This window comes from Canis lupus, chromosome 10, assembly GCF_048164855.1.
Source record: "Canis lupus baileyi chromosome 10, mCanLup2.hap1, whole genome shotgun sequence".
Taxonomy (NCBI): Eukaryota; Metazoa; Chordata; class Mammalia; order Carnivora; family Canidae; genus Canis; species Canis lupus.
The window spans coordinates 68167641-68193851 of NC_132847.1; the positions used below are offsets into that span (position 1 = coordinate 68167641).

Consider the following 26211-nt stretch of genomic DNA (forward strand, 5'->3'; position numbering starts at 1 on the left):
CGCTGAGTCACCCAGGGATCCCAAAATCTTAATTTGGAAGTAGCTAAATTAAACGCTCATCAATTCTGTGCATTTAGTTTTTTAAAAAAATATTTTTATTTATTTATTCATGAGAGACACAGAGAGAGAGGCAGAGACATAGGCAGAGGGAGAAGCAGGCTCCCTACGGGGAGCCCGATGTGGGACTCGATCCCAGGACCCCAGGATCATGACCTGAGCCAAAGGCAGACGCTCAACCACTGAGCCACTCAGGTGCCCCTGTGCATTTAATTTTGCTTTGCTAAAAATCATGGCTGATTTTACCTTTTTTCTTTAGTCAAAAACGTAAGTACATAACTAAATAACTAGAGACTACATTTTGATGTCGTTTTTTCCTTTCTATTGACTGTATACGAAGTGGACCTATTGGGTGCCATCTACTTCTTAATTCACTTCTGCTTCCTAATCATAATTTAAGTTTCTTATGTTACTGATATTTTAACAAAATAAAATAAATTTCAAAAATTCTGTAGCCACACATAGTTTATTTTTGGTAGGCACTATTGGTTTAAGAATAGCTATCTAGTCAAAATAAATTTTACACTTTATTAGTGTACTTTTGTCAGTTGTTAAGTTCACAAAGGCATGATGTGATAATGAGTAATGCTTAATAATTCAATGTTTACTTGGCTTGATATGACAATAGTTTGGGTACCAATAAGAAGAGAATAAGCAGTATTTCTCTTCTTATATAAATTTATAAGGTCATATTATTATTTTAAAAAGTTTTATTTTGGGCACCTGGGTGGCTCAGTGGTTGAGCCTTTGGCTCAGGTTGTGATCTCAGGGTCCTGGGATTTAGTCCTGCATCAGGTTCCTGCAGGGAGCCTGCTTCTCCCTCTGCCTGTGTCTCTTCCTCTCTGTGTGTCTCACATGAATAAATAAATAAAATATTTTTTAAAAAGGTTTTATTTTGAAGTAATCTCTACACCAAAAGTGGGACTCAACTCACAATGCTGAGATCAAGAGTCACATGATCTACTGACTGAGCCCACCAGGCACCCCAGGGTCATACTATTTAAAACCTAATCTCTTTAGCTGTTCTGCCTTAACTGTGGTTTCAAAGCAGATTACTTGCTAAGTGCATTACGAGGATCTTGCAAGCCCAGAGATGATGAAATCACAATTCCTACTTTCTAATACTAGACAGGAAAAAAAAAAAAAAGAGACTTCACTCCTAGACACAGAGGAGAGCTGCTAGTTAGAGAGGAAAAACATTTTCTCAACTTAGAGAGTCAAATATTTTGTGTCAGTAGATCTTATTGAAATGAAATAGAGTAATGATGATATAATCCCCAAAACTAAAAGAAACAGAATGTTCAGCATGAAGCCTAGAAAACAAGTGATATATACAATAATAATTTGCCTGTGTATCTTAAGTACATCAAAGGAAAAGTTGCCCCATTAAGTGGGTTTAAGTATTCTTCTCTGTGGCGCAGAAATATTTCCTAAACCTCTTCATAAAAGTATTACACCAGTTACCAAATCCTTTTGTTTCATAATATTACATTGCTCAGCACTTTCCTAATTTAAAAAAATGTTTTCAGTTACCCTAAATCCAGACAGATGTGGCAGTGGTTCAGGCTCACAATTGTTAACTACTGCTTTTACATTTTGGTACTAGTAATAGCTTGTGAATTTGGTGGATAAGACCTCATCTTCCCAAGACTGGAAAACTGGATGAAATAATAAGATCCAAGCTTGCAAATTTGGATTCTAAATACATGATAATGTCTAGAAATAGCACCTTATAAAGTTCTGCTTGAAAGAGTCTTCCATTCTCATATTACTATAATTTAACAGTTAATTTTGCTAACTGCACTGATACGCAGACATTTCCAATATTTGTACATAGTTCAATTTAATCTTTTTCACTAGTCTCAGTCCACTAGGTAAGTAGAGAGGCATCCACTAGTTCAGTTATTCAGTTCGTTTTTATTAAGTCCCTTCTATATTCCAGGCATTTTAGGGGGTGCTGGGAATACAAATTACGGCATGGTCCTTACCCTCCAGAAGGTGATATGCTAGTGACGAAAACAAACAAGAGAATCAGTTGTTACAGCCTAAGATGGTAAGTACTGCCTTAGAAGTATGCGCATAATACACTGAGAGTACAAGCGAAAGCCTTTAAATCAAAGCTTCCTGAACAAACGTTTTAACTGATTTTTAAAGGATGTATAGAAGTTAGCTGCTAAAGAAGGGGAGAAGAGTACCATGATAGCAGGAACAGGAGGTGTAAGGGCATGGAGATAGGACACAGCATGATAAATAACTGGGTAGGGTTACAGCAAAGAAATATATTTGGAGGTGGCCAAAGATGCAATTTATGGAAGGAAGAGAAATAGTAAACAAAGGGTAACATAGGTTGAGGGTGGTATTTTATTTTTTAAGACTGAAAGACTTAAAGATTAAGGGAGAGTCATTAGAGAGGAAGGTTGGGTGAGGAGATAACTGATGGGAACACACTGATGTAGGAAGAGATGGGATCCAAAGCAGAAGTGAAAAGTTGGTTTTTGAAGGGAAGAGGTTCACCTCCTTTATAAAGAAAGGATGAAAAGATAAAAGAATAGAAAAGTGAAGGTAAGTTTGCAGATGATAAGGTTGTAAGATGAAAGGTTGTGAAGAGGTATAGAGCCCATATAAGGTCAGAGAAGGTAAGTTTGTAGTGGTACCAAACTATCTGATTTTCTTTAATAATGCTCAGGAGCTCAGGTAGAGGAACAGAGGGATTAAATGTCTTGATGGATTTAGAGCTGGGGTTTAAATGTAAGGTACAGCAGAAGGACAAGACTGATTTTTTTATATCTTTTTTTAAAGATTTTATTCATTTATGCACGAGAGAGAGAGAGAGAGGCAGAGAGACACAGGCAGAGGGAGAAGCAGGCTCCATGCAGGGGGTCTCCAGGATCATGCCCTGGGCTGAAGGCGACGCTAAACCGCTGAGCCACCGGGGCTGCCTGACAAGACTGTTTAAAGTCATGGGCACATCACCAACTCTGGAAAGAGAAAAATGTGAAACAAATAAGGAGTTGACTGATTACAGACCTCTAAGATGCTGAACATCATGGAGGAGGTCAGATGGCTGTGGACAGAGAACAATGTAATAGAATTTAAAGTTCATAAGGAGCACAGTTATGCATTATTACAAGGTCAATGGCATATCCAAGAAGTGAATATCATTTCTGCTGTGGAAGCTAATGAGACTGTAGGATCCGGGTGTTGAATGAGTTGTTCACATTAATGACACCTAGGATAATTGCAGGACTAGGAGTGAAAAGAATACCATGAAGCAGGTGCACAAATATCCATGGATGATGGGGAATGCTTGGGGGGTTACTAAATGATGGCAATACAGAGTGGTAGAGAAGGGTGTGGCAATATGGCAAAGCCTCAGAGGATAGAGGAATAATGTTTTAGTAAGGATAATGGAAAGCAAGAAATGGCCCTTTCAACCCTATGAAATAAATATATCACATATATATATGAGAGAGAATTATCAGCTTCCCTATGAAAGGGATACAGGGGAGCTGTATCATCAGGGGAAAGCTGGGTTCACTTAACACCAGAAGATAAAAAAGGAGAAGAGTTTCCATATAAGCAACAGGTTCCATGGCACAAGGTGGAAAGGGTTGGCAGAGGGGGCAACAGTAGGTAGAAGAATTGAAGAATGACACTAGAACAAGACAGACCTTGGTTCAAATCCTGATTTCCTCATTTACTACCTGTGAGATATGGCATGTTATACCCTTATGAACCCTAGTTTACTTATTTGTAAAACTGATTTATAGAGTTATTGTAAGTATACAGAATCATTTAGCAACTAGTAGACAATAAAAGGTGTCAACTTAATACACACAAAGGTACATATAATGTACACATAAGTACCTTATAATATTTATATTGCAGACTTAGTCAAGATTTATTTAAAAACTGGCTAGATCCCACTGAGTTATGTACTTTTATTTATTTATTTTTTTAAAGATTTTATTTATTTATTCATGAGAGACACAGAGAGAGAGGCAGAGACACAGGCAGAGAAAGAAGCAGGCTCTTTGCAGGGAGCCCGATGTAGGACTCGATCCCCAGACTCCAGGACCACGCCCTGGGCTGAAGGCAGGCACTAAACCGCTGAGCCACCTAGGATCCCCAGTTATGTACTTTTAAAGAATGAATTTTATAGTATGTTATTATATCTTAATTTAAAAACTTAGATCGCTACATTTTTATATGTTCCAAATATTTGCTACCAAAAGAAGTGTAATTTAAAACTCCCTACCTTCCATTTTGTTAAGAATTTTGATGAGTAAATGCTTTTCACCATCTGAGTCCATTCTTATTATAATCAGCACCTGATCAAAAATAAGAATTTCATAGATCTCTGAATAATTATTTTTTCATAGTTTTGCTACTGTGACAAAATAACAAGCTTAATTGGTTACATGAAACTATTGACAAATAAGATTACCAACTAGATATTTGTGCTGTAAAAGATGTCAGTGCTTAAACACAAAGGAATAAATTCTGGTAAGATCAAACATCAATGAGGAAAATATTTTGGAGTAAAGCATTTTTAGCATCCATGTACTCTCATATAGGTAAGTGTATACATAAATTGCCTCTATCTGCACTGTTAGTGCTAAATTCAACCCAGATAAGTTTGAATTGGTTGGAGAAAACCAATATTTGTTGCTATATTTTCCTAGTTATTATTACAGCTTTTTCTTGTGATGGTGGGGGACAACAAATGAATTTCAATTTCTTACTGATTATTTTACTTTAATGACAAGTAAGTTATCTAAGTAACCAGAGTTGGAGATAGAGACAGGAGGGGCAAAGAAAAAAAGAAGAAGAAAAAGGCCACATTTGTATCCAGATTTAGCATAAAGCATTTGAAATGTTTTTCAGCTTGAAAACATTTAAGAAAGTATTTCCTCTTAAGTCTTTATCAATGCAACCTTCATATGCTTGAGGCAGGGGTGGGCAAAAATTTCCAATGTAATCCAATGTTAAATGCTTTTTTTTTTTTTTTATGGAATCATGTAAGATGAGATTCTGGCTCAAAATCTAAAAATAAATTATTCTGGTTCTGTTATTTGGTATATGTTCATGAACATAAAGTGCCAGACAATAATTCTGAGCTTTGGAAAGCCAATCCATAGAAAACTGTATATAATAAAAATTAAAGTTTTAAAAAATTCAATATATATGAACAATGGCGCAACTCACCCTTTCTCTCAGTCTGATTCTTTTTGTTAACTTACTCAAGAAGAAAACTATCAAGGAACCAAATAGTCTAGCCTATTTCAAAATTTCAGTGTTAAATGCAAAAATTGATCTTACATCCAATTCTTATTTAAACTGATTACCGTTATCTGCTTTATTCCAGCACTTACCTTAATCTGTTGTTCACTTTGCATCCAATTTAGTATCTGACATTGTAGTTCTTGTATCTTGTAGTTGGTTTCAGGATTTTTTTCCCTAATAAACTGTATGATCTCCAATTGTCTCCAAATGTCATCCAAATAGGAGCCTAAAATGTTTCTGTAGATATCTTTTGCAGTTGACAAATATCCTGTTAAAAACAAAAGTGGAGGGGTGGGGGAGGCATGCCTTTTTGTTCTTTGAGAAATTCCATGGGAAAAACTTGAAAGAAAACAAGAGTCATAAATTTCCTTTAATCCTTTTCTGATTTTGATCAAAGATATTGACTAATGAAAACCTCAAAACTGAATGAAGCTGAAAAATATGTATCAAATGTCTCCTTTTTCAGGAACGCCTGGCTCAGTGATTGAGCATCTGCCTTCCCCTCAGGTTGTGATCCCAGGGTCCTGGGATCGAGTCCCGCATTGGACTCCCCACAGGGAGCCGGCTTCTGCTTCTGCCTGTGTCTCTGCCTCTCTCTGTGTGTGTCTCTCATGAATAAATAAATAAATAAAAATCTTTTTTAAAAAAATGTCTCCTTTTAAGTTACATAACAACATAGTCTATATATCCTCTGAATATATCCCATCGTTTCCTGCCTCCTGCCTTGGTCTACACTTATAGCAAGTCCTATGGAAATACCACTTCATTGGAATTTTCTTGGCTTTTATACTTGATTTCTTATTCATGTATATAACAATCTCATTAGTCTATAAGCTCTTGGTAAATAATCCATGATATTTATGCATAATTTATTTGTATAGCTGCTAAAACAGCAGAGCCTAAATTCAGACTCACTAAAGCAGTTTCTAAACACAGAATCCTGAGACCCATCTTTGAAAGTTCATAGTAAATCCAGACTCTCCCAGGAATTTCTCTTAAAAGCTCTTCCTGATTCTCTAACCTTCTGAAAGAGAAGCCTAATCCAGTAGCATCCCTGTTTCAATGGGCTCCCTATCATCTACAGAAAAAGATCTGAACTCTTTTGTGCAGCTTAAAAGGCTATTCATGATTTGGTTGTTATGTCTTCAGGCTTAGTTCCTACTCCTTTCTACCTTATACTTCTTCAGTTTAGCTACATAGAACCATATGCAGCATACCCACTGGGTCATTCTTCTGGGCTCTTAATGCTGCCTATAATACCCTTTCATACTTTACTTACTTGGCAAGCTCCTACTTATTTTTAAACAAATGTTCAGCTTTAAGGGTAACAGTCTCCATCCTTTATGCCATTAGTACATATCACTGCCATAATACGCATTACACAATACTGAATTTATTTCTGGGTTAAAGCCCAGAAGTGAAACTCTATACTTTAATCTTGAAACTCATTAGCTTCCTAGCTTGGGAAAGGTAGCAAACTGGAAACTGGTAGAAAAATACAGAATTCTGGAAGGCACCAAAACAGACTGCCAGATCCCCATGGACCAAATTTCTTTCTCAGCCACTATGCAGAGAAAAAGAAAATTGAACAATCTAATTCACTCTTTGATTTTTAGAGGTTTAGAGGAGTGAGAGATCTCTCCACTAAAAATGTTGGTGGTTAAAAGCTTGGTACAGAGCTTAAGTTTGTTTTCCAATAAGTATTTTACTTTCATAGTATGCCTCAAGGTAACCAAATAGCAATGCCCAACTTTGATTTAGTAAAAGTATTTCTTCGAGGAGCAAAAATAATTCAGCCCAAGTATACAGTATATAGTTCTTCATGGTCACACTTAATCCTAGCGTAGATTTTAAGAGTACTTAAAGGTGAACATACCTCAAGCAATCCTCCATAAATATTTCTCTAAAACTATTAAGTATCGAGCAGCAGAGTCACAAGACTCTCTACAGCACTGGGGGCTCAGATATTCTAGATTCTGACATTCTGCCTTACGTTATGCTTTTGGTAGAACTGATGATCTTTTATGGAAAAAGCAAAGTATAATGAAGACAGATGACTAAATAGAAGAACATGTGATACTATATCCTTATACCAGTTTCAGGTACTGTAAACTAGGGCTAGAGCCCCCAGTCCATATTTGTTTGGGGATGGAAGGAAAACAACCCAATCCAGCATCAATACCCAAGTGGTTTAACTGGAGAGGAAAGGAAAAGGACCATGTTGGGCTTTCTAAATGTAGCTGTAACTTAGTTATAATACTTTGCCAGATAATACTAATATAGTACTTGGCAAATATTAACTCCCAGTGCTGTAGAGGGAGTATAGTTGTAATTCAATGCTGCTCAGTACTTATCAAACCTTGGATTAGAGAAATACTTGTCTGGGTCAGATAAAACAAAACCTTTGGGTCATAGAGCAGAGAAAAATTATTTTCATTTTATATTTTAAATGGGTTTCAGACATTCTAAATTATAAAACAATTCTATAAGCATACCATTACTAAACAAGTCTACATAACCTTGCAATAAGGAGCCTAGAACAGTAATGTATTGAGACAAATATTTTAATGAATTTGATAGTTTAGAAAAAATTTCTAAAATCTTTAAAATTTTCCAATGTATTCAAAATATCTTGATTTTTATTCCTCTAGTAATTCATACCCTAATTCACAGGCAAAACTAAAAAAGAAATTGTACAATATCCTACTACTATTAATTTGGTTATATTAATTATATATATTCAGCTAGCAAAGATTCAAAGCCACATTCAATGAAGACCTATAATGTACATGGCAAAATATCATCTTACATTAAAAAGTAGTGCATGACAATGATTATACAATCAAATCTGCCTAAGTCCATTATGACTCTGTAATTCAGGCCTAGATTAAAGAATCTTAAACCTAGTTTTCTAAGTGATGATATTTGTTACAAATGATTTCTTTTAAAGGATACAGGCAGATTAAAAATATATATTCTATTATAATTATGCCAAAATGTATATATCATTTAATGTGGAAGTAAAAGAGGTTACATAATTTCTCATAAGGTGCCTCTTTTTCAAAAAAGTAAGTTATTTCAGATAAAATATTTTAATAGGAACAAAAGGAGAAGTAAAAATTTCTCTCACTAACCCAATGCTGTGTCCAAGCCGCACGTTAAAAGGACATCTCTAATTGTTACCAGAAGATGTAAGAGAGCAGCATGTTTAAACGTCATTTCTTTTTCATGGTTTGTACCTAAGCAAGAAGAAACATATTTAAAAACATAAGATACACATAAGAATTTTGGAACATGTATCAGAATGCTTAACAACACTAGGTAACATTCATTATCAGGTGCTTACTATGTGCCAGGCTGTTTATAAGTTGGTTATTTCACTGAATCTATAATGATAACCCTGTCAGACAAGTTTATTATGATCCTCATTTTTTGGATGAGGAAACAGTCTGAATAAGGTTAAGTAACTGTCCAAGGTCAATTTGTGAATAAATGGTGGACCTGGCATTCAAACCCAGACAGCTATCCTTAGTGTTCCTACTCTTGAGTGATTCTCAGCTATAAAACAAGAAGAAAATTAAACTTATAGCTTGCTACCTGGTGAAGACAAAGATGAGTGATTATAAAATAAAGCAATACCTTGAAATGGAGGTAGAGACACCTGGGAATATTTGACCAAAGATATGACTCAAACCAGAGATATATTTACAAGGACAGACCAACTGTCTACTTAATGTTTTCCATGTAGTTCCAGAGCTTTTTGAAGATGATAGATTGGATTTTTGCACTGTGTGCAAAAATGATATCAAGAAGATAGGAATCTAGGGCTGCTGCCCCAATTCAACCAGAAAAGCTCTAATTTTCTCCATTTTATATAATGGGAGCCCATGAAATATTTATTTGTACCAAAAGTTCTGCTAAAAACTTTGAAAACTGCTCATCAAATCAATCAATAAAGATCAAGGCAAATATGAAGTCGTCACTGGAAAACAAGAAGCAACAGGAGAATCATTTATGGGTAGTATATCCAGCCCCTATAAGGACTTGTGGAAACAAGTCAGTCATGGCCTGGAAGGGATGAGAACAGGGCAGAGAAACTAGATTTGGTACCATTTTTCTTCTTTCTTTAGAGGAACATCTCTTAAAGTGCAGGTCTGCAGCTGACAAATTCTTTCAGCTTTTGTATGTATGAAAATATCTTTATTTCACCTTTGCTCTCATAGTATACTTTTGCCTAGTATAGAAAACTAGGATTTTTTTCAGTATTTCATTTTATTTTTAAAATATTTATTTGGGAGAGAGGGAGAGGAAGGGGGTTAAAGGGAGGGGAGTTTATTCTCAAGTAGACTCCCAGCTCAATCCCAGGACCCTGAGATTATGACCTGAGCCCAAATCAAGAGTCAGTCGCTCAACCTACTGAGCCACCCAGGCACCCCTTCTTTCAGTATTTTATTTATTTTATTATTTTTTAAAGATTTTATTTATTCATAGACACAGAGAGAGAGAGAGAGAGAGAGAGAGAGGCAGAGACACAGGCAGAGGGAGAAGCAGGCTCCATGCAGGGAGCCCGATGTGGGACTTGATCCAGGGTCTCCAGGATCACGCCCTGGGCTGCAGGCAGGGCCAAACTGCTGCGCCACCGGGGCTGCCCTTCTTTCAGTATTTTAAAGATTTTACTCCACTGTCTTTTTACTTGTACTACTTCTGATAAGAAATTATGTCATCTTTATCTTTGCTTTCCTTATGCAACTTTTTTTTTTTTAATTCTCTGGCTGCTCCTACAATTTTCTGTACTACTAGTTTTGAGCAATTTGATAATGATATGCCTTGATGTAGCTTCATTATGCTTCTTGTGCTTGGGGTTCACTGAGTTTCTTGGACCTCTGGGTTTGTAGTTCTTAACTAAGTTTGGAAAGCTTCCAGTCATTATCTCTTCAAATACTTTTTCTATTTACCCCCTTTGCCTCTCCTTTGAGGACTTCAGTTACTATTATGTCAGGCTATTTGAAATTATTTCACAGCACACTGATGCTCTTTTTTTTCTTTTTAAAGATTCTTTTATCTACCTGTGTTTTATTTTGTTAATAGTTTCCATTGCTATGTCTTCAAATTTACTAATCTTTTCTTCTGCAATATTTACCCTGCCATTAATCCAGTACATTTTTTCATTTCATACATTGTATTTTCATTTCTAGAAGCCTGATTTGTGTCCTTTTTACATCTCCAACTTATTAAACATATGGAACACAGTTATAAGAAGTTTCAGTGTCCTTCCCTAATAATGCTAACATCTTTGTCAGTTTTGAGCTTGCTTTGATGGATTATTCTCATTATGGATTGTGGTTTCCTATCTCTTGTTATGCCTGGTAATCTTTGATAGGATGCCAGACGTGAATTTTACCATGTTGGGTGCCCAACAAATTATGAGTTTTTCTCACCTAGCTGATGGGAGCAGGCATTACTCCCTGCCCTGCGTGAGTGCAGAGTACTACTTACTGTAATCCTTTCAGATGGTTTGTTTCCCCAAACTCAGGTGGTTTCCTCACATACACTCTTTGATCAGTATTCTGTTCAATCCTCTGTATGAAGCTCTCCACTCTCTCATATCCTATCTTCTGAACTCTAGCTGCCTTGGTCTCCCTGGACTCTCAGTTCTGTTTCCTCAACACGGATTCTCCACTGGGCTCTGCCTAGTATCTCTCCCTGTGGTGTGGCCTGGTGACTCTTTCAATGCAGTAAGCTAGGGCAATGATAGGGCTCACCTTACTTGTTTCTCATCTCTCGGGTATCACTGTGCTTCACTGCCTCATGTCTAGGGTCTTAAAAACTGGTTTCGTGTATTTTGTCTTTGTCTTTTCTTTTTCTTTTTTTCCTGAATGGAGGGTAAACTCATCCCTGTTACTCCATCTTGACCAGAAGAAAAGTCCCAGGATTGACTTTAATTAATCTATTTTTCAACCTCCCCCCATCTTGGGAGGCAATTAGGTGGTTCAGATGTTAACAATAATAGGGTTAACTTGATTTTTGCAATAGGAATCTGTCAAGTAATATATGTCAATTAGGAGCATCACTGAGAAGCAATGCCAGATGATATTTGTTACCTTTTTCTCCTTACTTAGCTCACCCTCCAGTATTAGCTTATGGGTGTCATATTCTGAATTAAAGTTATGCCTTCATTCATGACTCATTTCTATACCTTCTATATTCAATTTTTACTCATTTGATACCATAATACATAAATTGTTATCCTTTTAAATAATTGACTTTTATTTGTCTTCACCTTGCTGAATAGCATCACGTATTACTTTTTCTTGCTCCTTTAAGAAGAACCTTGTTTGGTCAAAAATGACAGTGGCAAATGTCCAATCAGCAGCAGGGAGAGTACAGAGGCATTCAAGCTTTTTAAAGATAGGAGTAGCTGCTGCTTCTAGGAGACAGAATGCTTGGCACTGGCTATCTGTGAAAATAAAAGCATTAAAGATAGTGTTTTATAAGGATGGTATGCTCTTTTTGACAAACCAATTAAATATGTCACTTCACGGAAAACTGAACTACATCCAAATTCTTTCCTGAGTTAAAAATCATGAGTTAATGTAGAGGTTCATTTTAGGATATTTGTTCTAAGTAAACTAATTAACAATGAAACAAACAAACAAAGACCCCTCTATGGAATTAGTATAATTTTATGGTATTTATTCAGTAACTAATTTGGCATGACAAGTGTGAAGAGCCATATAAAGAGAATCACATAATTATTTTCTTTTCCCTCCGCAATCAGCTTACAACCTTAAGCTGAACGAATTTACAACAATGACAAATTGTTTCTAGTTTTCACTTAGAGTATCAATACTTTAAGATGAGCGTTACCACCTTAAGGTCATAAATAATAACTGAACCAAAACAATGAAAAGATATTAAAAGCTAGTGTCATACTTCCTTATTGATTCTAATAATGAGCATGATGTTCTTAAGCAGGCTATTCTTTAGGAGTCAAACAGTATTCTTCATAGCAGAAGCAAAAATTTTAGTCAGTATTGGAAACAATAATAGCTTTTTAAAATATCACCCTGACAGTGGGTAAGAGAACACAGGGAATAAGCTTCAGATTTTTCATTTTTCCTGATTGGGCAGAAGAGCCTGAGCAGCTGCAGTGTGCTGTTGTCTAATGAATGTAGGGAAGCAGCTGTTTAAATGAAGGAAGACATAATACTGAGTGCCCTGGAGTAGAGCAATGGAACAGGGCGGAGGCAGTGAATAGGGTGTTCCAGGTGTGGGAATATCTTGAAAGTAGGAATGGGATGAAGAAACATCTGAAACAAGTGAAGAAAATTGCATGGAAAATCAGGTATGTCTTACTCAGGAAAGTACATTCAAATTTACTTAATTTGAATGTATTTTAAAAAGCATACATCATACCTGATGCTTGAATTTCAATGACATTATCTGCTCTCCTTTCCTGATTCATTTTCTCTAGAGCTTTATGAGTACAAACAATAGGACTTGCTTCCTGAAGAGTCAAAGAAGGTTCTTCTTTATCTTGAAATTCTAATAAAAAAATATTATTTTGCATTACTCAGGAAAACTTAATGCTGCTTTACTTAAAATGCTTTCATGTAATATGGTCACAGTTGTTAAAGTTCTTCCTTGAAACATGTCAGTATTAAATTGAACAACTATTCAGGTTAATGGATGTGACACAGTGCTGAATTGCAGTAGCATAAAGAATCTTGGCATCAACAGATCACTGTTTTGATCTCAGTTCTGATCTAGGTTCAGTATCCTCATATATAAAATATAGATAAATATACCTATTTTGAATATTGTTATAAAGATTAAACATCAAATACAGTTCCTGACACCTAAAAGGCACATATAGCTCAACTGCATTTCTCTGTGGCTTTTCATATACTCTTCCTTCTGCTACTAATTCTCTCCTATGCCCCAAGTCCTCCCCGTCTCCATCCTTTATGTCTTTATTTAAGATTTTATTTACTTATTCATGAGAGACACAGAGAGAGAGGCAGAGACATAGGCAGAGGGAGAAGCAGGCTCCTCACAGGGAGCTCAATGTGGGACTCGATCCCAGGACCCTGAAGGCAGACACTCAACTACTGAGCCACCCAGGCATCCCTCCATCCTTTCTTAATTAGGACAATTCTTACCATCACCCCCCTTCAGCTCTCAGGCATTTTCTTTTTCTTCTTCTTTTTTTTTTTTTTTTTAATTTTCATGAGTTTTTTTTTTATATTTATTTATTCATAGAGATGCAGAGGGAGAGAGAGAGAGGCAGAGACACAGGCAGAGGGAGAAGCAGGCTCCATGCAGAGAGCCCGACGTGGGACTCGATCCCGGGACTCCAGGATCACGTCTCAGGCATTTTCTATAAGCCTTACTCTACTATATGGTTAGCTTCTCAGGGTGAGCAATAATATCGTATTTATCTCCAACATGTAATTTAGTGCTGGCATTCAATGTTCAAAAATGTCAGTTTCCTTTCTTCTTTCCCAAGCATTGTAGAGGATTACAAATATACATATAACTAATTAACTTATTTATAGTTACTTATGTTAATTAGATAGCAATGTTATCTATTAATAATATGATTACAAGATAATTTTGGAAATGTAATACCATTTTAACAAATTAGCTTTAAATGCATGTGAAAAATCATGGAGTAAAATATCCTAAAATAGATTGTAAGTACACTTTTAATTAACTATAAATAATTGGAATAACTAGGATTAAATAATACCAATTACTAGAATTTTTGAGGGGGCCTAATAAGTTGTACCATTCTTTCTTGCTCTTGAATTAACTATAAAATAAGGCAAGAAGTAAAATATACACCAAAATATTACCTCTGTTACTAATCAAGTCTAACTTGGAGAAAGGAGCTTAGTTTGAGAGTCAAATGGGCTTACTAACTAAACAGTGGAATTATATGTTAATACGAGACTATAATACCTAAGTATACTGTAATTCTCACACAAAAATATTTTTGTACTTAATTCTTCTGGGTAATTTATGTCAAACATATTCTAGAATACCTATTGTTTCTTTACCAGAAGTGAAATGACATGACACACACTCCCTTTGATATAGTTATAAGCAGTGAATGTAAAACAGTTACAACTAACACAGAAACTCTTTAGCAAAGTTAAAAAGAGTAGAACAACCAAATGGGCAAAGTATTCTTAAGTATACATTAAAATATAAGTCATAATACTGAGGACTGTCAGCTAAAGGAGAAAAAAGAATGGTAGAATGATCAATACAAGTTAGAAATACTATGACCCTGTATAGCCAAGTTGCAGAAAGAAAGTTTTACAAATAGTGGCTTTTTACAAGTTGAAATGCACTTTTAAATTTTTTGGAAAATATGTATCTGTATCTATATTTTAAATAGCCACATCTATCTCCATAGGCAGTATCATCATGAATGAATGCCATTTCCTTTGACTTTGAAAAAGAATATATTCTATTTGAAAGAGCTATATTTCCTTACTTTCTGTAATGAATTATACATTTAGCCCTTAAAGCTATCATATCTGTGCCAAAATATTACTAAATTACCCACCATCGTTTTCTTTATTGCCTGTGACTTCAGTCTTGGAGGTACAAGTCTTATATTTATTTCTCAGCATAATAAAGTCACTCAAAAGATCCAAATCATTCTCCCATTTTTTACCATGTTTAAAAGATGCTTTTTCAATTTTTGGAGAGGAAGATAATTCATCAGATGGTACTGCACAGTCAAGTTCCAAGTAATCTTCATTTTCTTTATTTTCGCTTATTCTGTAAACTGGTTCTAGATCATTCTTTGGGTTTTCTTCTTTTGTTGGTTGCTTAACAGATAAATTATCATCAGAAAAACACAAGTCTGATACTTCTTTTGCTGGAGATGAAATATTTTGTGAAAGTAATAAATGATCATTTGTAGATTTCTCATCAATAAGTTCAATAGGTGAGGAACAACTTTTATGTTCTAGCGATGCTGAAAACAGAAAATAAAAATATCCAAATGACTTCCAAGCATAAATGAGTGTACTACTTGGGTATTAGGATAATTTTTGTAAGTTCTTATTACTATAATTTGATCCTAAGAAGTACTTTATTTACTACTTTGAAAATCAATTTTGGGGGCACCTGGGTGGCTCAGTGGTTGAGCGTTTGCCTTTGGCTCAGGTCGTGATCGTGGGGTCCTGGGATCAAGTTCCACATGAAACTCCCTGCAGGGAGCCTGATTCTCCCTCTGCCTATGTCTCTGCCTCTTTCTGTGTCTCTCATGATTAAATAAATAAATAAGTAAAATCAATTTTGGCCTGAATAAAATAAATTTCTAAAAAGGGCAATAATTCAGCACCTCTTTTTCTTATTTCTGGAGCTAGGTTACCAGGCAAAGAATTTCAGAAAAGTCCTATTGCCAATAGGCTTGCAATTAAGTCTGAAGGTCAAAACCTTAGGTATCAAGCAATCCACGGACCAGAAGAATATATCTGCAATACATATACTTGAAAAAGGATAATATCCAAAATATACAAAGAACTCTTATAGCTTAATATTTAAAATGAAAGCCAATTTATATTGGACAGGGTATTTGAACAATACTTCATATATGTATGCTACAGCAAGGATTAATTGTGAAAGTACGCTAAATGAAAGAAGCCAATCACGAAAAAACACATATTGTATAATTCCATTTATATGAAACAACCAGGGTCAACAAATCTATACAGAGAATAAATTAGTAGTTCCACAGCTGGGAAAATGGGAAGTGACTGCTAAGGGGTATGAGATTTCTTTTAGGTGATGAGAAAAATGTTCTAGAATTACTGGCGATTACAACTCCATGGATATAGTAAAAACCACTGAATGGTTTTTATACTTTAAATGGATGAGTTGCATGGTATGTGAATTATATTTCTTTTTTTAAAAGATTTTATTTATTTATTCATAAATGTGAGCCCAATGTGGGACTTGATGCGGGGACTCCAGGATCACACCCTGGGCCAAAGGTGCTTAACCGCTGAGCCACCCATGCATACCAATGAATTATATTTCAATAAATCCATTATATATATATTTTTAAGGTTTATTTATTTATTTGAGAGAATACAAGTAGAGGGAGGGGGAGAGGGAGAGAATCTTCAGGCAGACTCCCCACTGAGCACGGAGCCTGCCCCAGGGCTCCATCTCATTACCAATGAGATCTTGACCTGAGCTAAACCAAGAGTCAGACACTTAAACAACTGAGCCACCCAGGCTCCCTTCTAATATATTTTTAAAGGAAGGTATACAAATGGCCAGTGACCATGTAAAGTGATGTTCATCATCATTAGTCATCAGGAAATACAAATTAAAACCACAGTGAGATACCACAACACACCCATAAGAATGGCTAAAATCAAAGACTGTCAATACTAATTGTTGACAAAGATATAGAGTAACTGGAACTCTCACACGTTGCTAGTATGAATACATAATGATACAATGACTTTGGTAAACAATTTAGTAGTTTCTTATGAAGTTAAATATATACCTACTGTAAGACTGAGTAATTATAGATATTCACTTAAATGATAACATATATTCACTTAAAAGAAATGATAACATATGTCCACAAAAAGATTTCTTTAATAACACTATAGAAGTTTTTTCCTAATAGTAAAAATCTGGCAATAAATCCAGGAGAGTTTCATATATCCATATGAAAAATTCCTCAGTAATAAGAAATGAACTAGTCATACACATAACATCATAAATAATCTCAAAAATGTTATGCTGAGTGGAAGAAGCCAGACACAAAAGAATTACTATATAATTCCATAAATGAAATTCTAGAAAAAGGGAAACTACTACCTAGTGGCAGAAAGTAGATCAGAGGTTACCTGGGGTCAGTAGTGAAGTTTGTAAGAAGAGAGGGATGGAAATGACTACAGAATGCAAAGGGGCTCAGGGAACTTTTCTAGTGATAGAAATATTCTATATCTTAGTTATGATGAGTAGTTTCATTGGTATGCACATTTGTCAAAATACATAAAACTGTACAGTTAGAATGGGTACATTTTATTATTATAAATTGTACCTTACAAAGTTTATTTGAGAAAAACTTAAATGTCTATAGGGCCAGATAAATAAGCTATGTAAATGAATGAAGTATATGGCCCGTGCTTAAATCATAATCTTTAGGAAGATAAATTTTGAGTTTTTTTCTTCCAAAAGTAGTCTATATTTTTTTGTTTTTGCTTTTATTAGAGATAATGGTATAAGAAACATTTTATTTTCCTCTTAACTATATTAAATGTAAGACAAAAGTGCAAGAGTAATGCTAAATGCCAACTAACACCTGGTCTCATTTATGAGTGCTGGGAACTGTGGGGAATTGGAGGTGGGTGAGCTATTACTGGCGTGTCTAAAGTGATGAGCTGCTAGTGGCTCCAACCAATTGTTGCTATATAAGAATATAGGTCTGGTATTTGGAATTTTTAAGGACAAAATACAGATCATTTATCTGTAACTCTTGAAACTGTACATACTGGTAGTTAATTAAAACATTAATATGGGTCAATAATATGTGGGCTAAGACCAGAGTGTCACCAATTTGCAACTTCTGAGATATTTTCTAGAGATATCCTGGTATGTTTAGCAGGCAAATATGACCTGTCATTACTTCCTTCTCTGATTATTTTCTTCTACTTCTCTCTGTTTGATCACCGCTATCTTGACAACTTGACAATGCGCCAGCACTAATACAGTTATTGCTATTTATTTATTTTTATTACTTTTTTGGTTGTAGTTTTTTAAACTTTAGAATTAAACTATCATAATTCTGTTGATGTAAAGGTGAATTACATGTTTTATTTTAACCTCAAAATAGTTACATATACTAGTAGAGATTTTACATAGTCTTATAGATTTAATACATTATTTTGGATATTTGAAGACCCCATAAAATCTTCCTCTCTCTTTTCGTTGTCTGTCAATCGACTTAATCTCTTTTAAAATTCTTTTTCCACCCTGAGTAACCATCTAGGCCTTAGGATAGGTGTACATTTCCTTGACATAGTCTATTTTCCTTTTTACCAAAGCCCTCTGTCTTCTGTCTTTGAAACATCTCTTGCTGATACCCATTCTTGCCCTAGTTTCTATCTCCTTGAGCAGTCTCCAACATACACATAAAATTGTATTAAAAATATATAAATATTTATATAAATATAATAAACTAAAAGTGAACTTTCCCAATTTCTTAAGATTTGAATTTACTATTGCACAAACTAATTTAAAAACAATCCATATACTTCAAAAAGGTATAATTCAGGCAAAGCATGTTATATTTATAATAGCGGCATATATAACAAAATAACTCGAAAGATAGATACTCAAAAGACATTTTTGCTGCCTTAAATTGTATAAGTAAAGAATGTTAGTTAAGTGAGTAAATACTTTGGATACAAAGATAGATTATCTATTGTTAAAGAGAAGTTACTAGATATTATTATTGAACACCCAGAGTTCACCTGTCAGATTTAAAAATAACAGTGCTGGTTTGAGTCTAGTCTGATGTAAAATAAACACTAGACTAGCAATTAATCATTTATAAAAAGAAACAAAGTCACTTTAATTGAAAATGGCTAGAAATTTAAAAACAGACTATAGAATTTTAGGACAACAAAGGATTTTAGGAGGAGCTAGCCAAACTTCCTCATTTTTTTCAAGGAAGAAAATGGGGCTTAATGGAACTCAAAGTTATAAATTCTGGCAGAGCCAGAGGTAATACTGAATGCTGGAATTTAGTTTTATTTTCCCAATCACCTAGTGGAAAGCCAACATCTAACATTTTCTCATTCTGAAAAATTCACACAAGTAATATTTACTATTATGTACTCACATTCTAATTGAAGTAGTTTTGTTGGCAAAAATATCTCCATTGTAGTATCACTAGAAGATAAATCATTACCAGACAAATATGTATTCAGAAGTTCCAAAGTTTCTGTTTCTATCAGATTTAGTCCTCCTTCTTTCCACCACTCTGTGCTTATAGGATTAACTACAAGGCTTTCTTCTTCAATAGAAAATATCTTTTTCAAATCTGTAACTGAACATTGGCTGCGGGGCTCTTCAGTTCTTGGCACTTAAAAAACAATAACAAACCAAAAACAAATAGAAACAGTTCACAGGGCAAAAGAGATGAAAAATACAATAAATAAAATTATACTGAACATTCCTTATGAAATAGCTTTTCACACATTGGGAAAAAAGTGAAATGTGAAGTTATATAACTAGCATCTTCAAGATGCTAATACTTATAAAAGTCCAGAGTATTATAGCAATAGAAGTCATTTAGGGATTTATTTCAATCTGTGGAAGTATCATGAAGTTAAAATTATTCTAGTATTTACTAGGAGATAGACCCATTATTTTGTTTGACCATTTTAGCAATTACTAAATTAATACATTTGATAGCACTTTGAAGAATTAAAGTAAGATTTCCTAAATTTGAAATTCTATTTTATTGTAATGAACCTAAACTAGAAGATATATTTGATCAGATTTTATGATGACTATCATCTTACATATTGTGGCATAGTTTTCTACCTTATTACTTCTAACCTAAATAATGACAAATCACAATATAAGGAGGAACTGAAGCAGCACAACTACTTAAATCATTATCTACATTATAAGCATCAACACAAAATTATGATGAAAAAATTTGAAATCCTAATTTTGGAACTGTGGTTTTTTTTTTTTTTAAGATTTTATTTATTTATTCATGAGAGACACACACAGACACACACACAGAGGCAGAGACACAGGCTGAGGGAGAAGCAGGCTCCCAATGAGGGACTCGATCCCAGAACCCCAGGATCATGTCTTGAGCCAAAGGCTCAACCGCTGACCCACCCAGGTGTCCTTGGAACTGTGTTTTTTATAACGACAGTAACAGTAATAAAAAATAAGAAGAATACTGACAATACATTTCTACTAATTATACCTTTCACATTTACTTTTTGTTTAGCATTCAAAAATCAATTAATCTTTACCTGTAAACAAAAATGGGTTCAAAGAGCTTCTGCAGCTTTCTAACTGCCACATCATCCAGTACTTGTGAGCTGATTCTTCAGCAGAAAGCAAATTACTGAGAATGAAGAGTTAAAGCTTAATGTATTAATAATATTGAGCCTTTTTACATACTAAAATTTTAAGAAAATTATTGTTCTAAGTATTTTTTATTTTTACATTCAAAAGCAAGTAAAAAATTTACTCTATAAATGTGTGGACTGAAGTAGCGTGTTCTATAGACCAAATTTCAAATACTTACTTTTCCTCCCCTTGGAAGGTTTGGGAATTTGTTAGCCTCTGAATTGCTCCTGTTTTGCCTATATCTCAACTCCTACCTCTACCTCCCTCAAGGGAACCTGGAGCCAGAGGAGGCTGACTTAGGAGGGTTTTAGCACTTCCTTCTATGAAGTGTGCCGGCACCAACCCTACAAGCCACGCAAAATAAAAATATAATTTATGTAAAATTACTGTGCTTTCTATATAAGACAATAGCTTTAATACAAATTTTTATGAAATTGCTGTCCCCAAGTCCGTTCTAAACAAATTCTGGAGCCACTCCTGGTTGAGGGTCATTGTGAAAAAGTTGTCCCCTCTAACTTCTTAGGAAGGTAAAAGTTTAGTGCTAAAGTTTATTTCAGGTTCTTCAATCTCAGTGGGTGTGTGAGTGATGTATGTCTGTTTGCATGTCTTAGGGTCCCAGGAAGAGAAAGGAAGAAAGACGCATGACAATTAGTGTAAATCACAGTTTATCAGTAGCTATGAAGTTATGGCGTTGGTAGGGAAAATAACACTAATCCATAAACCCTTTGATCTATGCCCCCAAACCTCTCACTCCAAGGCAAGAATTTTTAAAAAAGATTTTATTTATTTATTTGACAGAGAGAGAGAGTGAGCACAAGCAGGGGAAGCAGCAGAGGGAGAGGAAGAAGCAGGCTCCCCATGGGGCAGGGAGCCCAATGCAGAGCTCAATGTGGGGCTTGATCCCAGGACCCTGGGATCATGACCTGAGCCAAAGGTGGACACTTAACCCACTGAACCACCCAGGTGTCCCAACCCCCTGCAAAGAAAGAATTGATTGTATTCTGTTTCTTTGTTCATATGGGACATATATGGGCACGCTAATTATAAGTACTGCTAGTTAAGTTGACAGTCTCAGGTAGTAGAAAGCTAGCTAGGTTTTATGTCTAAGCTATCCAGTTTACCAACATAATCCAAAATCTATCATGAGGTGGCAAAATGTGAGATTCTAGATAATTCTTGAACTTTACACCAAGATCTCTTTGACAAGCAGACTCCTCAGATTATAGGTAATTACTTTAAAGCAAAAGGAAGGCAAGCCAAGGCCAACAGGAGACCATAAAATAAACAAATATTCTTACTTTTAATATAACTTTCTGAAGACATGTCTGAATTTGATATATTGTTTAGTCATACATAAAAATAAGTTCATAATTCAGTAATCAGCATGGAAATAAAGTCTGATGCTACACAGACTTTTCAGCTTCAGAAAGTCTAGCATAGAGTTTGACATGTGGTAAGCACTCAAAATATTTGTTAATTGGTTATATTTCCAGCAAAAATCTTGTGTAATGAAATAGAAGTAACTGGGGACATAAAATCAAGTTAAAGGTATAGTAACACTACATTTTATTTTTCCCTTCTTTTTTTTAAATTTTAACACTTTTTTCTTTGTTTTTAGGTACACAGTTGAGGTGAAAATCCATTTTTTTAAACAGGAATTTTAAGGTTTTTATATTCATTAACCGAATTGAAGTGATTTACCTCTTGCTAATGAATGTAGCATGATGAGATGACCTCTTTAAGTTGTTTCCAATGGCCCTAGAACCTATGGCTAATTTTAAAAAGCCTTTTTTGTTCTAACTTATGCAAATAATAATACATAGAAAAGACTTAAGTTTTGTAAGTTCTAATTAGTTGAGTTATAACAGTAAGTAGATATATAGCTTGTGTGATTAAAAGTTTATGATAATTAAGTAAATACTTTTAATATCCTATTGAAATTCAAGATTGTACTAATCTCTGCTAGTTTCTGTTTTTGATTATCAATCTGCCCTAATAGATGGATTAGGGTATGTGAAGTAAAAGAGCACTAAAAAAGATAGTACATGCCCTGCAAATAAACATCTGCACCTTAGCCAAGGAACTAAAAGTATTTAAACAAATTATAAGTAGTTTCTGTACTTGTTCTGTGAGATTATTTTTAGAGTTAGAATCTGATAGGGGCAGTTCTGATTCATGGTAGATTCTATATATCATAGGTTTATTCCCCAAATGACACAATCCTTTGCCAGATGAAGGTAGTTGGGGCCCTCAATACCAGACTCCTTCATTGTGTGCTGTGACACCTTCCTGAGACCATTAAATAGAAACCTGAGCAGCTAGTGATAAGTTGCTCCAGTTGCTCCCAAAAATCCAACAGAATTCTCCTCTGACAGATTAGCCAATCAGAGCTAAGAACTCAAAACTCAATACTCAGCTCCCACAGCATCCATTCTGGGAATAATTCGTCAGACACTTGTAGACTTTCCTGTAATTTTCCAGAAAATGTATTATTTTAGGACTCATTAAGTTTCAAGGTTACAGTGGGGATAAAAGGGGATGGACTGGTTATGCTCCTAGTTTTGTAACGGGCATAAGAGAAAGGAAATGCAGAGACAATTCCGGATAGCAGACTGATCTAATTTAGAAAACATTAAGATACACGATGCCACATGGTAGAAGATAGCAACAAAAGCTATCTCAGACTCCACTGGAGGGCAAATTCATATATTGAAGCTCTAATTCTCAGTACCTCAGAATGTGACTGTATTTGGAGACAAGGCCTTTAAAGAGATAATTAAGTTAAAATGGGGTGGTTAAGATAGAAGCTAATCCAATATGAATAGGAATTTAGGACATAGACATGCATGGAGGAAAGATTGTAAGAAGAGAAAGCTAGACAGGGCACCTGGGTGGTTGAGTTGGTTAAGTGGCTGATTCAGCTCAGGATATGATCTTGGGATTCAGGGGCCCAGTGTCAGCCCTCACATGATGCTCCATGCTCAGCGGGGAGTCTGCTTCTCTCTCTCCCTGTGCCCCTTCCCCTGCTCATGCTTTCTCTCTCTCAAATAAATATATAAATAAAATCTTTTTTTAAAAAAAAAAGAAGATAGAAGACAGTTACCTAAGATGAAGCCAAGGAAAGACATCTCATAATGAATCCAGTCCTGCTTAATCTTAGACTTCTATCCTCCAAACTAAATAAATTTAAATTAATTTAACATAGTCTGGGTGTTTAAGCCATTCATCTATTGTATTTGTTAAGGCAGCCTGAGCAAATAAATATACAACTACACTGTCTTTCATAGCAGTGAGTGCCAATAGTGGGAGCTCCATTGGCAGGTATCCAGTGGCAATATCCTAAGCAAATTGTTCTAGTGCCAGAATCTTTAAAATTTTTCAAGTTATTTATTTTAAATGGTAATATGTTCACGTTCAAAATACTAAAAATATGAAAGAACCTGGCTCTATCACTTACTAGCTCCCATATTGCCAGGCTACCCAGTTCCCTCCCAGACATAACCAAAGTTACTTGATTCTTGCATCTTTTTAAAGATATTCTATACATATAAAAATAAGTATATACATATATATTCATATATTCTATTTGCTTACTATAAACACTGTTTTTGTTTACATTCTTTCACAGAGGTATCTTGGAAATTGCTTTTATATGGAGGGATTTAATTAAAGACTGGTTATTTTTTTTTAAAGATTTTATTTTATTTATCCATGACAGACACAGAGAGATGCAGAGAGAGAGGCAGAGACACGAGCAGAGGGAGAAGCAGGTTCCATGCAGGGAGCCCAACGTGGGACCTGATCCTGGGTCTCCAGGATCACGCCCTGGGCTGAAGGCAGCACTAAACCGCTGAACCACCCAGGCTGCCTAAGACTGGTTATTTTGAATTGTAATTTGAGTTCTAGCTATAATCTTTACTTACATTTTACAAACAGGAGAAAATGGAAATGTCTGAAGTCTTGTACATAATGAAGTCACGGAAGAAGGTTGGTTTGTTAGATGTAGATGAGTTAATGGCATTTCTAACTCCACTAGAATACAAAAAGTTTAAAAAATAATTAATTACATAAACATTGAATAAAATTTAGTTTAGAACTCTTTGTAAGTGACTATTATATTGATCATTCTGCTACAACACAAAGTTTTATTTTACTTATTTTTTTAAAGATTTTTATTTATTTATTCATGAGAGACACAGAGAGAGAGGCAGAGACACAGGCACAGGGAGAAACAGGCCCCCTGCAGGGAGCCTGACGTGGGACTCGATCCCTGGACTCCAGGAACACACCCTGGACCAAACGCAGGTGCTTAACCGCTGAGCCACCCAGGCATCCCCAACACAAAGTTTTAATAAAAAGACATTTGGGCTACTTGAAATACAAAATAATAGTTTTAAATTTCCATCTATAAGAAATTACACATATATCACATGCTGTCTCAACAGTGATAGTAGTGATTTAAAAAATACACTGACAACTAAACTTTATTGAGTTTACTGTATGAGAGAAATTCTAAGAGTCTTATGTATAATTATGCTTTCAATTCTGACAACTTAAGTTGTCAGTACTTAGCAGACAGTACTATTTTTGTCTTCATACTAAATATTGGTGATGTTAAGTAAATAGTATTAATGGAGACTAATTCTTTGCCTTAATAAGTCTGGAGTCTGGGTGGCCCAGCACAGAATTACCTATTTATGGGGTGGGCTTCAGAAACTGAAACTCATTTTTTCATAAGCAGTCAGTGTGTTTCTAACACTTTCATAAATAAAGCAGTAAACTTCCAAATAGATGATTAATATGATTTAATTATAAATGTAACTACAGGAGCACCTGGGTGGCTCAGTCAGTTAAGTATCTGACTTGATTTTGGCTCACATCATGATCTCAGGGTTGTAATATTAGGCTCCACACTGGGCATAGAGCCTGTGTAAGATTCTCTCTCTTCCCCTACCTCTGCCTACCTCCCTCCACCCTCGCTAAAATAAATAAATAAATAAATAAATAAAATGTAACTAAATAATAGTATCATCAAAATAGCTACTCAATTTTTAAAATATTTTATTTATTTATGAGAGAGAGAGAGAAAGAGAGTACATGAGCAGAGGGAAGGGCAGAGGGAGAGGGAGAAGCAGACCAGGGAGCCCCATGCAGGGCTTGAGCCCAGGCCCCTGGGATCATGACCTAAGCCAAAGGCAGATGCTTAATCAACTGAACCACCCAGGTGCCCCTCATCAACATAGTTAAGAAGCAACACAACTTGATATTACAGTGGAACAAAAGAAGATTCAGAGTCCAAATCTGGTATGATAATAATAGTAACAATAATGATAGGATTGTTTTAAATTTTTAAAAGATTTTATTTATTTATTCATGAGACACACACACAGAGAGAGAGGCAGAGACACAGGCAGAGGGAGAAGCAGGCTCCATGCAGGGAGCCTGATGTGGGACTCAATCCTGGGTGCCCAGGATCAGGCCCTGGGCTGAAGGTGGTGCTAAACCACTGAGCCACCCGGGCTGCCCAGGATTGTTTTAATTGATTAAAAAGTTAAATTTACAAAAGCACAAAGGTCAGCAAGATTACTAATAATGAGGTAAAATATAAAATTTTATTTAATGAACTATAATAAGATTTCTGATTTAAATATTAATGCTATTTCCTCTGTTCTTCTTCCTCAGTCTTTGTAACTCTGTATCTTATGCAGTTTTGATGTTAGAAGG

General features: G+C 35.2%; 1 protein-coding gene across 3 annotated transcripts in view; it reads right to left on the reverse strand.

Annotated features, from left to right (window-relative positions):
* The window catches only part of SHOC1 (shortage in chiasmata 1), an 81310-nt gene that overhangs the window by 24683 nt on the left and 30416 nt on the right, over positions 1–26211 (reverse strand). For 2 of the 3 annotated variants that reach the window (XM_072842344.1, XM_072842346.1), the window contains 9 exons: positions 24411–24519; positions 20388–20482; positions 19232–19474; positions 14921–15337; positions 12760–12888; positions 11624–11800; positions 8478–8582; positions 5433–5611; positions 4316–4388 (listed from right to left, as the gene is read on the reverse strand). In XM_072842344.1, the coding sequence (XP_072698445.1) occupies positions 4316–4388; positions 5433–5611; positions 8478–8582; positions 11624–11800; positions 12760–12888; positions 14921–15337; positions 19232–19474; positions 20388–20482; positions 24411–24519 (1527 nt within the window). The remainder of the gene's footprint in view (positions 1–4315; positions 4389–5432; positions 5612–8477; positions 8583–11623; positions 11801–12759; positions 12889–14920; positions 15338–19231; positions 19475–20387; positions 20483–24410; positions 24520–26211) is intronic. The other variant, XM_072842345.1, reaches the window with a different exon arrangement.